This window comes from Trachurus japonicus, chromosome 10 (assembly GCF_045865225.1).
Source record: "Trachurus japonicus isolate A0001 chromosome 10, Traja_1.0".
Classification (NCBI taxonomy): domain Eukaryota; kingdom Metazoa; phylum Chordata; class Actinopteri; order Carangiformes; family Carangidae; genus Trachurus; species Trachurus japonicus.
Genome location: NC_140916.1, coordinates 18,261,667 through 18,278,911, shown reverse-complemented (window position 1 = coordinate 18,278,911; position 17,245 = coordinate 18,261,667). Strand labels below are relative to the sequence as shown.

Below are 17,245 nucleotides of genomic sequence, written 5' to 3'. Positions count from 1 at the left end.
CCCCCTCAAAACACAAATTGCCAGGAGTGAGTAAAGTGATAAACAGACGTAAAACAGAGACAAATCTCACAACGAGACGCAGAGTAAGCGCTTCGGCGTGTGTTTTTGATTCTAGCTAAGTATTGTAATTGCTAATAGAAAAACCGGAAGTAAATACAACCGCCCAGTGACTGTTTCCTGTGACGTAGCGCTAGCTCCCGATGCTACACGCGGGAAACAGACGAGGCTGTTCATCAGATTCACAGTAAGACATGAAGTTTTCATATTCTATTTATCTCTTGTTTAGAGACTCCGCTGGAAACATTCGTAAAAAAAAAAAAAAAACAGCTGCGTTTCTATCGTTTACACGTTTCATCTGCAATTATTTCGTTTGCTAAAATGTACTCAACATCACTTGGGTTCTTTCCACCGGCCTAGCTCTGTGGGAGCGCTCGATTTGATGGACGCAGCCTCTGGATGTGGCGGTGCTGCAGCGCCCACGGCCCTGCACTTTCATTAACATGACGCCTTGGTCCTCCGTCGGTGTATAAAAGAAGCGAACCCGGCGCAGGACAAGTTAGCCTAGCTATTGTTGGTAGCGCTGCATGGGAGTAGTTAATTAACACGGTTTCTGTCCGTTTTTAAGCGAGACCGCGGGGTGAGTGTTTCTAACCGGTTCATACCAGAACAAAGTAACAGTTGGCGTGTTCGCAGAACGTTCTATCTTCGTTTTAAACGGTCAGTAACGGTTATTGTTGCCTAGCTCTCAACTCTGCTCGATGCTCCACTGTCTGCAGGAGCGTGGTCGGAAAACGGGATATCATTAAAACAACAAAAAGTAAACCCGACATAAAGTATTTTGTTTAAATATTTTAAGTCTTAATAGCTCGGTAGGTTTGTCTCTCCTCCTGCGGTGTCGCTCAGCGTCTGGGCTCCGTCACTTTCTCTAAACCACGGTGTTTTCACAAGAGCTAAGTTTTCTCCTGTGTTTGTGTTTGTGATCGTGGACTTAAACTAAGCAGAGGCACTGATGATTTCCAGAGGTGGGATCCTTTGATAATAATTACAATTCAAAACAGAAATGATTATAAATACCATAAAGTAAGGGGTCACTCTTATTAATGCCAGTGCCCTGTGTGTTTAAACAACACTCTGTATTTTAAATGAGTTTAAATAAGCTGGTCATGGTGGTGATGTATCATTGTCTGACTGACAGAAAATCAATAATAATACAATTAAAGTAAGGTACCTCACTGTATGCCATGCTTCTGATTATACAGGGTAAAAAAAAAATCTGATGAGTGTGCCAAGTGTAATTTAATGTGTTTCCTTTTGTCTGTCTGCAGAGCGTCAGTGATCGCCTGTAGCTGAGATGGGAGACACACTGGAGTTCAACGAGATTTACCAGGAGGTGAAAGGCTCCTGGGTCAGTATCTGCGTCTGCGCTCTCTAAACTAATGTACAGAAAGGAACCACATTGGAAAGCTGCTCACAATAGTTTTTATTGCCAAGCATAATCACGCAAGGAAGAGAAATCATGATTTATGATGCGAATGCATACAAGTGGCTAAATCATGTTATAGTTTTTTAGTTGCCACTAAAGATTTTTCCAAAGAAGATGCCACATTTTTCAATGGTAATTTAATCAAATTTTTATTTTATTTTTTCAATTTAATTTTGGAAAAATATGTACAACAGCAGTGTCTGAAATGGGTAACCTGCTTTAAATTAACTAAATCTCAAACAAAATTATATTATCGCATTATGAAACGTATTATTATCTACAATAACAGTTGAGGTAATGCATGCCCCACATGCAACGCTTCAACAGAGACTTGTATGTTGAACCTGAAAGTTACTTTACATGATTATCAGCTTTGAGACAAAATTGGTTGTGAATTGGAAGTTGGGATGAGGAAAATCGTTATTGTTCAGAATTTCTAATGGCAGCTATTATTATTATTATTATTATTATTATTATTATTATTATTATTATTATTATAATAAATCGATCTGCAGATCCTTCCTAAACAATTCATCTACCATCAAAACAAACTTCTGTGAGATGTCTAATCAATTAATTGACTTCTTTTAAGCTTTACAACAAACAAATTCTTACTTTGAGTATGAAATCCCAACAATTTTTAACAAAAGTCTTGTGTGTGTTGTGCATGTCCTCCCTCTGCTGCAGAATGACGGGCGGCTGCGATTCAGTAAGCAGAATGTGGTTTACAAAAGCAGCAAGACGGGCAAGGTGGACAGCATCCCGGCTGGCGAGCTCAACCTGGCTCAGTGGAGACGAGTGTGTTTGGGTCACGGCATCAAACTGGGCACGACCACAGGACACGTCTACAAATATGACGGCTTCAGGGACACGGTGAGTGTGGGCTCTCTGCACACAAGGCTAAGACTTGCATACTGTGTAAATTTGCTAGATTGCGTGTGTGCAGTAAAATATTACAGATGGACACGCCACTGTTTGTTCAGCTTGATTTTTATGACAAAGAATGTAACACAAGCAAGGGGCACTGCTGACAACCTCCATCCCACATCTGACAATTTCATGGAAAAACACTACCATCTAGCACAAAAGGCCACCACTTATGTGCGTGAGTGCGTGCATGGTTTGCTATCAAAAGTATGTGAATGAGTCGGCTCTTCTCCCCAAAGCTCCTAATGGGATTAATGAGGGAAACCAGCACAAGCATGTGTGTTCCATAAACAGTGTAATCACTGGCTCATGTGAGTCAGTGTTTATATCAATCCACTGAAACAATTTGGCTCAGAAGACAGACAAGAAATTGTGGTTGTGTTTGTTTTTTATCACCCTATTTTCCCCCCGTTGCTCCGAGTGTATCGGGAATGTCAGCACACAAATGAAACACAGGGATGGAGGAGTGGGTATAACCTGGAGTCTGTGGCTGCGAGCGGCGGCGGCGGCGTCTCATGGGGTTAATCAGCCAAACCTTATTTTGGAGATGGATCCTCTCGTCCCGGGGCACAGTCTGTGATGTCATTGTTTATTATCCCACAGCCAGTGTCAGTAATCTGGAGTTGGCTGGACGTTCGGCTGCTGGCGAGTGGAGTAGACGCTTTGATTTATCTGTCCTCCTGCTCTGTCCCGGAGCAAGGTGCTGAATCTCTGCCAGAGGAGCTGAGTGTTATGTCATTGTCTTCTGGTTTTGTCACTAGTAATTGTATTGTTAATAATAATTAGGAATAATTGGCCCAATACATCATTATTTACATTACAAATGCTACACCTGTGATTGAATTTATACAACTGCCTGTTTTGGTTGCAATTATTGCTAATAAGAACGGCACAGTCACTTTATTTGTCCCCAGTGGGTCAGTTGGCTGTGCAGCAGTTGGGAGCTAAAAGAACATGCAGTGTAACAGACGTACAACATACAACACAGCAAAAAAGATTTACAACAATACTACGCAAAAACCAATAGCATAAATAAACGTACAAAGTTTAGAAAATGATTGAAAAGTAAAAAAAAACCCCACTAAGGATAGGGTAGAGTTTAGTAAGGAACTGGCAGAAGGTAGAACAGAAGATTTATAGAAACAGAAAATGTATCAACGACCATTTTTCGCAGTCACTTATAATGATAAGACACCATGCCACTTCTAGCTTTCACATATATTTTTGTGTTTTATGTAACTGAAGAATGATTTATTTTGTGTTTAAGAATGGTATTATGGGCCTTTTCCCTTTTCACTATTTTCTGACATTTCATAGAACAAATAATCAACAAATTTAGAAAATAACGCTAATAATAGCTGTTCTTTCTGAAAACAAGCTCAGATTGGTAAGTGTTTAAGCACAAATGGTGCTTAAACAGGTTTTAGATGAAGTGTTTGTCCAGCGGATCGTCTTTAAAATTAATATTTTACTTTTAATAGCGAAAATATGGTTGTTGGGGGAAAAATGTATTCATGTTCTTCAAAATAAGGAAACAAAGTAGTGTAGAGGTTGATGAAATGAGTGCGTTTTCACTAATTAGTGAATGAAAGTTTGGAGAGCAGGGTTGAGAAATGTAGTAAAAACAGACATGTGGTGGTGTTTGTGTGTTTCTGTGGTGGGTAGTGGAGGTGGGGATTAAATGTGCTGAGCAACAACAAATCTGCCAAAACTATAATGAGGAGTAGAGGAACACTCAACAGCAGGTCTGACGAGGACACTGGGAATACACACACACACACACACACACACACACACACACACTCTTACACATCAACAGCAATAAGCCAGTTCTGCACACACTCTTGATTTTTATGCCTTTACGCAGCTGCTCACACATGTTCTTCTGTCTAAACAATGCCTTAATCCTGGCTAACAAACACACTGATGTACTTGCTCACACACACACACACACACACACACACACACACACACACACAGACACACACACACACACACTCTGACTCTCGGCTCTAATTGGCTATAATAACCTTATGGACAGGCAGATATCCAGGTGCGTAAACTCTGTTTCCCACAGAGTCGTTCGAGTCTCTACCCTGCACACCACAATCATTTCCACATGTGTGTGCACTACCAGGACAGTGTCTGTTTGTGTGTGATTGACCATGTGTTTGTCACTGTGTGCGAGTGTGAGTCCTTTTCCAGTTGTAAGCGAGCCTGCAGGATAAATAAACAGGCTGATTGTCAGGGCCGGCGTGGAGGGGAGGAGGACAGAGAGGGCGGATGGATTACATTCACCTCCAGTGTTCCCCAGAGGCCCGAGCGGCGGGCGCGGTTATAATTGCGTTGTGATTAATTAGCCCCCTTTCCCCTCACTCTGTTTTTTTTTTTTTTTTGGAGCGTGCTTTGCGAAGCTTTGACCCATGCAGTGCCAGCGCAGTTTACTGCCGTACTTTAACTAACTTTGAGCCTTTCTCCTTTTCATGTTTTTCTTTTCCTTCCCGGTTCTCTTCATCGTTTCTCACCTGTCGACCTCCACCAGGACTTTGAAAGGATCTCTGAGTTTTTCAAGGCCAACTACAAGGTGGAGCTGACGGAGAAGGACATGTGTGTGAAAGGCTGGAACTGGGGAACAGCCAAGTTCTCAGGTAAAAAAATAAATAAATATGCAGAGTACCAAAACAAACACGTCCTCACTGGTTGGCCGCTCTCAAATAAACATCAGCACACATCTGTAGGTGCTTTTCTTTGATGTTGACGGATGAAGTTTAATGAATAGAGAAGATAGAAACTCTTGTCCTGAATTTTTTCCCTCAATAATCACAGCTGCATAAAATGAAATGCTGTAAAAACAGTCTTAAAGGTGCTGAAATTAAACCACCACTCATTTCTCCCTCTCTCATCACAGGGCCACTTTTATCATTCGATGTAAACGACAATACAGCGTTCGAGGTCCCGCTGTCCAACGTGTCCCAATGCGCCACGGGGAAGAATGAGGTCACCCTGGAGTTTCACCAGAACGACGACACCGAGGTTTCCCTCATGGAGGTCAGATTCTACGTCCCACCAAGCCAGTCTGATGAACGACAAGACCCCGTTGAGGTGAGGAAGGACGCGCAACCTCTCTATGTCTCTACCTCCAGCTCCAGTGACACTCTACAGTTATAGTAGTCTGTTTAAAAAAAGTGTCTGTTTTCCTCCAGGCGTTTGCCCAGAACGTGTTGTCTAAGGCTGATGTGATCCAGGCCACAGGAGACGCTGTGTGTATCTTCAAAGAGCTGCAGTGTCTTACACCCAGAGGAAGGTAGAGGATAAACGCACAAAAACGCCACTCACTCATTTGTCATTACATCAATTGAAAACTAACCCAGAACATCGAAGCACTCGGTGGACTTGTTTATTCAAAGCTCTGTGCACTTTCAAAGATTACACACTGTCTGAATAGGAAAGTGTTACAGTGAGTCAGTGCCACTTTTTACACCATTTACTTTGATTAAAACTGGACTGAACTCTTATTTCTCTTCTTTCAGATATGATATTCGTATCTACCCGACCTTCCTTCACCTCCATGGTAAAACCTTTGACTACAAGATTCCCTACACCACTGTCCTCCGTCTTTTCCTGCTGCCACACAAGGACCAGAGGCAGATGTTCTTTGTGGTAAGTGTTTTGTTTTTTTTATCTTGTGAAATGGGCTCACGTTTTTCCTGGCTCTTCCACTTCGTGTTCCACTTGTGTCCTCTTTCTGTCTGTTTTCTCACTCTTGTCTATTCTTTTTTGTCCTTTGTTGTCTTCGTAGATCAGTCTGGATCCTCCCATCAAGCAGGGTCAGACACGTTATCACTTTCTGATTCTGCTCTTCTCCAAAGAAGAGGACATCAACCTCACCCTCAACATGAGCGAGTGAGTCTAACACGAGCTACGGATCAGTTGAAGAGTTTGTATCAGAGTCTGTTACATAGATAATGTCAGGCTGCTCTTATGGAAACACAACTTGATAATACCTCAGGCTGTTCACTGCGGCCTAGCGTGTATCCACCAGGGGGAGGCAAAGCTCTAGAGGAGTATATTTAATGTGTTTTATGGTTTCACAAGAAAGTTCATCACTTTGTTGTTGTTTCTTTGTTGCTTATAAATGCCAGAGACCCAAATAATAATTCTGCCCTTTTTCTTCTGTGTCTGCCAGGGAGGATGTGGAGCGTCGTTTTGAGGGCAAACTCAGTAAGAACATGTCAGGATCACTGTACGAGATGGTCAGCAGGGTGATGAAGGCGCTGGTCAACCGCAAGATCACTGTGCCTGGCAACTTCCAGGGGTAGGCGCCTCGCTTTAAAATGCATTTTTTTTTGTTCATGTAGATGGAACTAAACGCACAGGGTTCCCACGCGTCCTGGAAAACCTGGAAAATGGTTGACCAATTTTCCAGTCATGGAAAATACATGGAAATTGAGGAAAATAGTTAAATGTACTGGAAAAGCTTTGAGTTGTCCTGGAAAATGATTTATCACATCATGACACCAGCTGCCAGAGCTCAGTTTGACTTTTTCAGACCCCACCAAGGATTTCTTTCCCAATCCTAACAAGAAAACTATTGACATTGAGTTGATGAGTGTTTCCAGTATTGGACCTGTTGTCTTCTCTGATGAAGGACAGATAGATAGCGACAGAGAACTGTTGTAGGTGTGGTTTAAAAACAAAAACAACACGTTTTTGCGTTGTTCTATGATAAAATTGTCTTAATTTCTAAGCATGTAAGATATTATGTCATAGATAAGTTGGAGCCATAGACTGCACATCTTTAAATCAGACTTCTAGAGAATGAGAGAGAGGAATAAACATAGAAACAAAGTGGTTAAATGTACAAAATAAGCTACAACTGTCAAAAAAGACTACTCCAAAGCATGAATGGGACGGAGGATGTGTTGGCGTGATGTCTGTCATACTGTAGCAGCTGAAAATGTCCTGGAAAAGTGCTGGAACATGATTTCAAGAGAAGAGTGGGAACCCTGATGACGCAGTTTACTCATGCTGAATTCTACTTCTACAGTCACTCCGGGACTCAGTGCATCACCTGCTCCTACAAGGCGTCCTCAGGCCTCCTCTACCCGCTGGAGAGAGGCTTCATCTACGTCCACAAGCCGCCCGTTCACCTGCGTTTTGAAGAGATCTCCTGCGTCAACTTCGCCCGAGGCACCACCACGACGCGCTCCTTCGACTTTGAGATCGAGACCAAGCAGGGAAACCAGTACACCTTCAGCAGCATCGAGAGGTGAGGACAGTAACACAGGGATCTGTTGTTATTCCTTCTGTTATAAAACACAAACAAGATGATTCAGGTTTCGGATCAAGGTTGGCATCGGTCCTGCCCCCGGCCACTTTCTGTGCCCTTCCTTCCAACATAATTAAATACAATCCACTCTAGCTGCATTTACCACTTTGCTGACTCGGCCTCTCCATCTCATCATCACTGATAGAAATTAGCGATAAAAATTATCTTCAGCATCACTATTGCACTTTTCACTTTGTTTTCATAATGTACAGACTATCTCCTCTGTGAAATGTCAGAAACTTTGTTGAGATAAATGTTACAGTTCATTACGTTGTTGGTGTAATTAACCAATCCTGACTTTCTCCGTAAAATCAGCTGAAATAACCTCTGTCTTCTTTCCCGTAGAGAGGAGTACGGCAAACTGTTTGACTTTGTTAATGCCAAGAAGCTCAACATAAAGAACAGAGGCTTCAAAGAGGTAACACTTTTGTCTTTACACATCTCCTCAGTTTGTAAAGCAAAGATTTCTCACCTAATTTGTCAGATATATTTGATTATCGCAGATATTGATGTTTGTTGCCCTTCTCCTGTGTGTCTGTCCTTGTACCTTGTAGAAGAAGGTGGGTATGGTCACGGGCGTCACGAGTGGATTAGGCACTTGATTTTTTTTTATCGGTGTGGAGTGATCTCTGCTTGCATGGCGTGCTGCTGATGTGTGTGCGTCTGCGTTACTGAGAGTTGTGTCCAATGATCTTGACTTGATTTGACGTTACCAGTGTGATTAGTGTGGAACGAGATAAATCTTGAGTGATTTATAACTAATCATGGGACATGGGAGTGAAGGAGTGTGTGATTGATAACTCAGTGAGTGATTGTGTGTTGTGTGTGCGAGTGTGCGTGCGTGCGTGCGTGCGTGCGTGCGTGCGTGCGTGCGTGCGTGCTTGTTCATTTGCATTGTGCTGACTAATGTGTGGTCCGGGGGCTTCTGGTGTGCTTTAACACTCGACACAGCTGTCGGCATGACCGCTGCCTAACATGGGCAGTGCTGATTGCATTACCCATAATGCTGTCTGTTGACATACTACAAGTCCCTCGGTCTGTCTGTCTGACAACACAGTCGAGGACCAACTTGGTTTCACTCAGTAATGACCGCCATCTGTTACCATGGCGACAGGGTTGGCAGAGCAGGTCAATGAAAATGAATGGGGTTGTTTTTTTTCCCCATTTCCTGTTGGTGTTTATTATAAGAACCACGCTGACTTGTCGTCGTCCTTGCTCCCCTCCCTCTCCCCCGCCGGCTGACACAGACGCTGATATACTGAGAAAGGAAGGAGGAGAAAATAGTTTGTGTTCATGTTTGGGTCTCACGTGACACCACAATCAACAAGTCCCTCAGTAGAGAGCGGTAGTCGTAGTACCAATGGTAACCTACGTGGAAGACGTTACACTGAACTTGTTAGAAATGAGGACACAGACTATTTGCAGGGTTTCTGATGCACTGGAGCTAGAAATTCAACAAGAATTGTCTCAAACAGACTTAACCACCCAAACCAGTGTGGTTCACTAGTTTGACGACTTCAGTCGGCTAAAAACATCAAGAAATCATTGAGTAATCCACACGATACTCGGTATAGCAGTAATGTAATGGTGTTATTTTTTTGTTTTGTTTTTCCATCTTTCCAATGCTTGATAAGGTAGCACCCCCCTCAGATTTAACCTGAGAAACTTTGTGGGGGTCCCAACACTGAGGCTGAAGCAGAACATCAATCAGCAACGATTTTTGATAATCAATTAAACGTTCAAGTCCATTTTATTTTAAACCTAAATGCTAAATTTGTATTTGTATGCTGTTTTGTACCACTGAAAACTTGGACAAAACATGCCTTTTGAAAACGTGCCTTTGGCTCAGTGAATTCTGATTGGCATTTCTGACATGTTGTAGACTGAACGATTAATTGATAATGAAATAATGGTTAATTGCAGCCCTGAGTTGATTTCTTTCTTTTTTTTTCCTTTAAGTTGTCGGAGCTCCAGCAACACTCCCGTGGGTAGTGGTGGGTTTGTTTGGTTTGTTTTTTGTTCTGTTTCTTTCGTTCTTTTTTTGACTGTGCATTTTTTCTTTCAGGGCATGAAGGGTAAAATTGACGAGTACAGTGACTCGGATGAAGACCAGCATGACGCCTACCTGGAGAGGATGAAAGCCGAGGGCAAGATCAGAGAGGAGGGCAACGACAGTGATGAATCGGATGGTGGAAGCGGTGAGTAGCTGTCTCGCCATGACGGATGTAAGCGACACATGATGACTTCAGAGGATCAGTAGATCTGATTCTGGGCTTTTCTGTCCTGTTTCTCTCTCCAGACGAGTCCTTTAACCCCGGAGAGGAAGATGATGACATTGCAGAAGAGTATGTAGCTTTTTCTTGATGAAAACTTAGTCCTGCCTCCTTTACCTGTTACTTACTTACTGTTTGTGTCTCTACCACCTTCAATCAGGTACGACAGCAACGCCTCAGCAAGCGAAAGCAGTGAAGACGGGGACGAAAGTGAAGATGAGAGTGCAAAGAAGAAGAAGGTCAAGAAAGCCAAAGTGGTAAAGGAGAAAAAAGAAAGGAAACCACGCAAAGAGGTCAGAGAGTACAGAAAATTAAGTTGATTTCTAGTTTTCTTTCTTTTTTTTACGATCAGGATGCTCCTGTTATTGAGAACAGATATGTGTATATAAACCATTCAACGGCTGATTTTCTTCCCTTCTTCAATTTGAGTAGAAGAAGCAGAAGGATACCGGCGGCCCCAAGAGGCCGATGAGCGCCTACATGCTGTGGCTGAACTCCAGCCGTGAACGGATCAAGTCAGAGAATCCAGGCATCTCCATCACAGAGATCTCCAAGAAGGCCGGAGAGATGTGGAGACAGCTGGGCAAAGACGAGAAGGAGGTGAGGCACGAGAACAAGGACGGACATGAGCTTTATATGTTTACATTTTAGACGCAAAGCTTTAGTCAGAGTTATTCCCATTGCAAGACCATGGTGTCACTGTGATGCGTGTAGTAGATATGTTCTATTGTAAGAGTAAACATTTACAAAAAATCACAATGGCCTATATGAAGGCAGCTTACCTATTGTGAAACTTTTAACATTAATACATTATATCAAAAAAACATACAAACAGACATCAGGTTAAAATACAATCCATACATATCACAAAAAATGATTGATAGGAAAATCTTCATTCATGCCTCTAGGAGACATTGTGCCCAAAGTGAATATCCAAAAGGATTCCCGTTGCAACACCAGTCTGTTTACGTCCCCTGCTCATCTCGGACGTTTTACATGTTCAATTCCCTGATATGTGAAGGATGCCACACTATGTTTTGCCTGCAGAAAATGCGTAGCTACTGGACTCTTAGGGTCTGATTTCGTATGCTGCATCTATGTTCTGCAATGCGTGTTTTTAATGCTCGATTCGTTTTTCCCACGTATCCTAAGCCACACGGACATTTAAGTAAATATATTGCATTGGTGGTAGTACATGTAATGATACTTTTAATATTAAAACGCTTCACTAAAAGTGTGGCTCTTGGGGGTGAAATTACATTGCACGCAACTTGCGCATCTGTAATTCCCACCTGGGACACGTGTGAACAAAGTGTCCTGTCTCTGAGGGAGGAAGTCTGATTTTACTACAATTTGTCTGATATTGGGGGGACGTTTATATACACTTCTGGCCGTGTCCTTGAATGCTGTGGACAATTTTGGATCACTGCTCAGAAGGTACCAATGTTTCTTTATAACTTGTTTAAACTCCTTTCCCAAATTGGAATATTGTAGGATACATAAAGGACTGTTGTTGGAAGACTTATTCCTTGTGGCCTGAAAACACTGGTCCTGTGTTACATCCGTGAATTTTTCCCATGCTTGTCTTTGCCAGTCTTTTGGGTTGCGTCTTTCTTTAAAGCGCGTGTCCAAAAGGTCCGCTTGATGTTCATAGTCAATGTCTTCACTACACAGTCTACGAATGCGGTTATATTGGCTTATGAGGAGGCTCCGTTTTAAAGAAGGTGGATGAAAGCTGGTTTTTTATACACAGTTGTTTTGAAAACTTTTTCTTCTCTTGTAATGAGAATGTCGAGATAATGAATTTCCTTCATGTTGAACGACATAGTGAATTTTAGAGATTGATTACAAGTGTTAATCCATTGAAAGAATTCATTCAGATCTTGTTCACTTCCAGTCCACAACAAAAAAATATCATCCACATAACGTCTTCTTATTTTGATGTGAAACAAAAATGGATTTGTGGGACCGAAAACCATGTCTTGTTCAAATAATCCCATTAATAAACCAGCATAATTAGGAGCCATCCGACTTCCCATCGCCGTGCCACGTACTTGAAGAAAATAGTCACTCTTGAATATGAAAAAATTCCTAGTGAGGACCAGTTCAGCTAAATCTCGCACACAGTGTGTAGAAGGTAAGACTGTGGGGCACGTTTATTTAAGTCAGTGCTTGTAGTCCATCTTCATGGGGAATACAGGTGTATAGGTTTTTGACATCCAGAGTGACCATGATAACCTCACCATTTTATTTTCCATCGTATGTAAGAGACTCTATGGATATGGAAGAGAGAAAACAACGTAGTCTACATAGGTAGAATTTTTTTCTGTAAGTGACCCTATTGAGGCCACTATAGGTCTACCTGGAGGGGGACTCCAGAGATTTGTGTAGAGAGTCTTTCACCATAATCCTGTTGTAGTCTTCTGTGGAAAAGTTCATCATTATTATCACCTGATGTCATCTTGAAACAATTCTTGTGGAGTCTCCCCACATATTTTTACTGAGAACCGAAACGTTGTCAGTTGATCAGTGGTGCCAAATTATGAACAAATGCTCATTCGATCTGATGGCGTTGGTGATCCAGGATGTGTCTGAGCAGTTGTCAATGACACGAGAAGAGATCAACCATACAAGTGCACAAAGACAAGCTGTCTAAACTAGAAAGTGAACTCACACGGTTCAGGATGATGTCTTGATACTTGTTTGTTTTGAAAATATTTCCTATAATTTGAACAAGAAAAGAAAAAAAGTAGAAAAAAATTACAATATAAGAAATGTAAATCTTCTCCTGACAGAATTGAGCCTACTTCTCCTTTCATAACATTTAGAATCATGATTGATGATGGCAAACAATGTTTTTTTGTTTGTTTCTCTTGGTTTTTTTAAAAAGTGGAGCATCCTTGAGATGCCGGCTGTCATAGCTCCACTATATCTCTGCCTTATTAGATTTGTTAACACCAATCCATCAACAAACCCAGACAAACTAGTGATGCTTGCATTGTGTCTCATTTCATCTGTCCCATTAACTCCCCCTCCAATTTTCCTGCTTTTTCTTTCATGTAGGAATGGGAAACAAAGGCAGGAGAGGCCAAGAGGCAGTATGACAAATTAAAGAAAGAGTACGCAGAGAGCGGTGGTGGTGGTGGATCATCCTCTAAGAAGTAAGGGTCACAACAGTGAAATGTCTTGTTTTTGTTTTGTCTCTTGACACACGGACCCTTCAATATGTCAACTTTTTCAATTTCACTCCGTTAGGGAGAGCAAAAAGTCTGGAGGCAAAAAGGATGAGAAGAAGAGGAAGTCTGCCGGTGGAGACAAAGACAAGGAGCGGGGAGGAGGCGGCGGCGGCGGCGGCGGCAACGACAGCTTCAAGAGCCGCGAGTTCATCGAGACCAGCGAGAGTTCATCAGACTCTGATCACAAGAGCAAGTCCAAGAGGAAGAAGAAGAAGGTAAATCCAGAAATGATAAACAGACTGCAGCAGGATCCATTATTAGACACTGAGTAGCTGTTCTCAGTCCTTGATGCAGGAGACAAATGACAAATGTGATTTATCTGCACTGTATTTGATCATCTAGTTTGGCCAGTGGCAATTCCCATTTGTTTGACGTGCTGGTGTCCAATACTTTCTTGTAACTGGACAGTAAAACCTGCGCCAATCTTCACAATATGTCCATTAATCTGCCCCAGTACTAAACACTAGGTACGGACAGCAACATTCAAACTCCACCATGGAGGTTTCTCACAGATTCTGCTCTGTGACAATCACGCAAATTCAGTATCAAGCTTTTTGTGACCACAGATGTCACAGAAAAATGATAAGCTGTGGAAAGAGAGGAGAATAACTTGGCGTCGAAGCTGCAGCCTGTGAATCTGAGCGACACCTGCAGGGTCATAATAGAGGAACTGTGACAAAAAAAAACCACAGAAGAAAATATGAGACACAGTCCAGCTGTAGTCTGTGTTGATGCCTCTACGCAGGGGACGGACATGACCGGAGGCATCATGTTTTTGGGTTGTAAATCCACTACGGCTGCCAATCTTCCCCTCAAATCAGAATCGAATTTTTAATGCTTCTTATGTTAAATATTCAAATTATATTCAAATTTTTAATGTGTCTTTATAGTCATTATACACACCTATGCAGCTTATTATTCCCCAGGGTTTCCGCTACATGTAATTGATCGTGGCGCACCGCCACGGCAAAATAAAAGCCGCCACACCTTCAGAATGATGATTTTTTTTTTTTTTTTTAATGTTAAAACAATGTAAAGCAGGTTTTCCACTAGGGGTTGCACAGACTAGTCCCCTGCTCCACAATGACGTTTTGAGCTTGACGTCGACTAGTCGCTGATCATGTAACAGTAGGCTACAAGAGTAGCGGCTTGAAACAACAGCTGAGTGCGCTGAATGAAAAAAATACGAGCGCCGTCAAGCTGGATAGAACGAGGTCGTACCAGACAGGAAGTCGGGCACAGAAAAGGCGAGAGAATCCGGTCAATTTTCAAAATAAAATAAATGATGATTAAGTTTGCTTGTCCGTCTATAAATATTTGTCAGTTGCGTCTGCACACAAGACACATCCATAGGCTACATACAGCGCTAGAGACAGACCTGTGTGTGTGGAAAACCGAGTAGCCTACAGACGGGTCGGTGTTTGACCGGCGTGGAGAGAGAGAGCAGGAGAAACTGCCGCTTCCGCGGCCAGTGTGTCCGGGCTGCCGGCAATTTAAAAAAAAAAAATCGACAGCTTTACGTCGCGCACAACAACAACAGCAGCAACCAACCAGGAAAAACTAAAACTGTGAGTAAAACTGTGACTGAGCAGGACAGTGATTGTTTATTGAACAGTAGCTACAGTATTTTCTTTTGCACCTGTATATGTTACAAAAAAACAAACTGATTTACAGTTTGTTGTTTATAAAGCTGCTGTACTGTGGACTAATTTCTGTGCGTGAGCTGTCAGTCAGTGAATACAGATTGTTGCAGAGCATTTCCTTCCTCCTGGGATTTTAGTTAAGTCATGAATGATGTCATCAGCGACTAGTCGACGATCCGGTCTCGCGCGCAACCCCCCCCGTCGATCAGACCACCCTCGCCGCCACTCTTTTAAAAAATCCTGGAGGAAACACTGTATTCCCGCATCCACTAAAGGTTATTCCAACGAAATCTGTTATGTAACATTTGTAACACACTTAATTTTTACCAACTCAATATAAAACGTCAAGAAGGGAAATCGAGATATTATAAGTAGTGGTGCAACAGATCACAGTTTATCCATGATCGGCACATAAGTGGTCTGCGGATCGATCGATAAAAAGAGAAAAAGGACGTGTGTGTATTGTGGGAACACAGACACACTGACCCAGCCGAATAAACGGGCAATTAAAAAAACTCTGCTTGTAAATTTGAAGCTGCAGCTCTACGTCGTGCACAACAACACTATTGTTTGTTTTATCAACATGTTTACTACCCCAGACGTCGCGACGCACTATGCCAATTTGCGTTGTTGTGGAAGGCACACGTCAGTTTTCACCTTCAAATGTTCTCATCTTGAAAATAATTTGAATTCTGTTCGAATAGCGAAGTTCGATCTGACAGCCCTGAAGTCCACATGTCCGTTCGTCTCATTCTCCTGAATACAATATCTTGGGAATACATGGAGGAAATTTCTCCTGCTAGCAAAGAGCCAAGATCAAGAGTCTATTCAGCCTGAGCTCCCCAAGGCTGCGTGCAAGGAGAGAAAAAGAAAGATGGCAGAAGCAAATGTCATTGAAGGTCTCTTTCTCAGAGGCTCCATAATTAGCTCAGAGGGAAATTCACTTTGAAACAACCAATGATGATGACCTTTAAACTCTACTACTAACCTCATTGTTGTACAACCAGCCCAGCGTAGCAATAACGATAAATATCAGTGTCAAACCAGCAGCAGAGAGCTCGTCTGGACGACGTCTTGAGGAAAAGCAAAGAGACAGTGAGTCAGAGCAGAGTTGTCTTTTGCGTGTTAAACTCTTGGCTTGGTCATGTGAAGCCTGTTTGTCGCTGTTCAGGCAAACTTTAAGGTACTTTGCGTTTTGAAAGTTATAGAATATTATTTATGAGTAAAAGTAAATAAATGTTGAACGATATCTTCACTCCTACTGAAGCTAGTTGTATTTTAAGAAGTACGACTGTAATGTAAGCTTCTATCACTTACATTTTCAACTTCATTTTGACTTGATCCAAAATTAATGAGGGAACAATTAATATTCATCATGTTGATGAACTGATCTTTTTTACACTCAGATATAATTAACCCTCTCATGATGTTCTCTTGAACCAGGAATCGGAGGAGGAGGAGGAAGAGGCTGCGTCTACACCTGCAAGCTCAGAGGAGGACTCCGACTAAACACACACACTTTTGCGCCCAAACAAGGACCAAGCATTTATACTCTTCTCGTTGACATCACATAAACGGACTGACAGACGAATCAACACACTTGAGTTGTTGTTGTTTTTCCTCTCCATGTTTTTGCTTTGAGGGTACAAACTCATCATGCGATAGACTCTGACAGCTTGTGTGATATTGGATATCTGAGCTGGTTGTCACACTGATGGCTCAGTTAAATGGTGATATACAGGTACAACATGTCACCATGGAGATGGCCGTTGTAGATTTATAGCACTGAGGAGTTTAGGTGTTTTTAGTTGATATGGGGAAAAGACAGAGAGGAGTTGATGCAAAAATGTTGTTCTTGTGGTGTAGAGAATTTTAAAATCTGCAATTATGTGTATGGTTTTTTTTTTTTGTAATGTTCCCCATGTTATATTTTCAGGCTGAATTAAATAAATGAATCATTTTTAATAAATAATCATTGTTTTTGTTTCTCCACACCCATATGCTCAATACTACTGTGATGCAAGACACCTTCAAACCCACTATCAGTTTATATTGTGTGTTTTGTTTTGTTTTGTTTTGTATGGCCTTTCTTATAAACATAAGAAGCAATTAAGGAAAGTGCACGCACATCCAAAAAAAATCAACAGGTGCAGGACAAAAGAGTAACAGGAAAAAGGGAAAAAAAGATGTCCGCACACTGCTATTGTTGCTCCCAAAATTTAATATACAGCAAATATGTTTCGACCCACACCGGGGCTTCTTCAGGTCAAGAGCTTAACATGTGTGTATACCCCACCCCTAACATATGTTAAGCTCTTGACCTGAAGAAGACCCGGGTGTGGGTCGAAACGTTG

The 17,245-nt window shown here is 42.0% G+C and overlaps 1 protein-coding gene across 2 annotated transcripts; it reads left to right on the top strand.

Annotated features, from left to right (window-relative positions):
- The first annotated feature begins 181 nt into the window (after window positions 1–181).
- On the top strand, window positions 182–16,879 carry ssrp1a (structure specific recognition protein 1a). 2 transcript variants are annotated; one of them, XM_085789722.1, is made up of 18 exons: window positions 182–244; window positions 1,326–1,405; window positions 2,171–2,356; window positions 4,953–5,058; window positions 5,319–5,512; window positions 5,614–5,714; window positions 5,941–6,070; window positions 6,210–6,313; window positions 6,597–6,725; window positions 7,458–7,679; window positions 8,085–8,157; window positions 9,805–9,937; window positions 10,039–10,084; window positions 10,173–10,305; window positions 10,445–10,612; window positions 13,076–13,173; window positions 13,268–13,463; window positions 16,335–16,879. In XM_085789722.1, exons 2-18 carry the CDS (start codon window positions 1,352–1,354, stop codon window positions 16,398–16,400), a joined length of 2,139 nt encoding a protein of 712 aa, XP_085645848.1. In that variant the 5' UTR covers window positions 182–244; window positions 1,326–1,351; the 3' UTR covers window positions 16,401–16,879. The 2 variants fall into 2 exon arrangements, with proteins under 2 accessions (XP_085645848.1, XP_085645849.1); XM_085789723.1 differs by lacking the exon at window positions 182–244 and adding an exon at window positions 619–637.
- The last annotated feature ends 366 nt before the right edge of the window (window positions 16,880–17,245 follow it).

What these genes read in the sequence shown, in the direction of transcription:
- ssrp1a (XM_085789722.1), top strand. Translation starts at nt 1,352, where the DNA reads ATGGGAGACACACTGGAGTTCAACGAGATTTACCAGGAGGTGAAAGGC. An exon ending in CTCACCCTCAACATGAGCGA is followed by an intron (nt 6,314 to 6,596) that starts GTGAGTCTAACA and finishes TGTGTCTGCCAG; the next exon opens with GGAGGATGTGGAGCGTCGTT. An exon ending in AGAACAGAGGCTTCAAAGAG is followed by an intron (nt 8,158 to 9,804) that starts GTAACACTTTTG and finishes TTTTTCTTTCAG; the next exon opens with GGCATGAAGGGTAAAATTGA.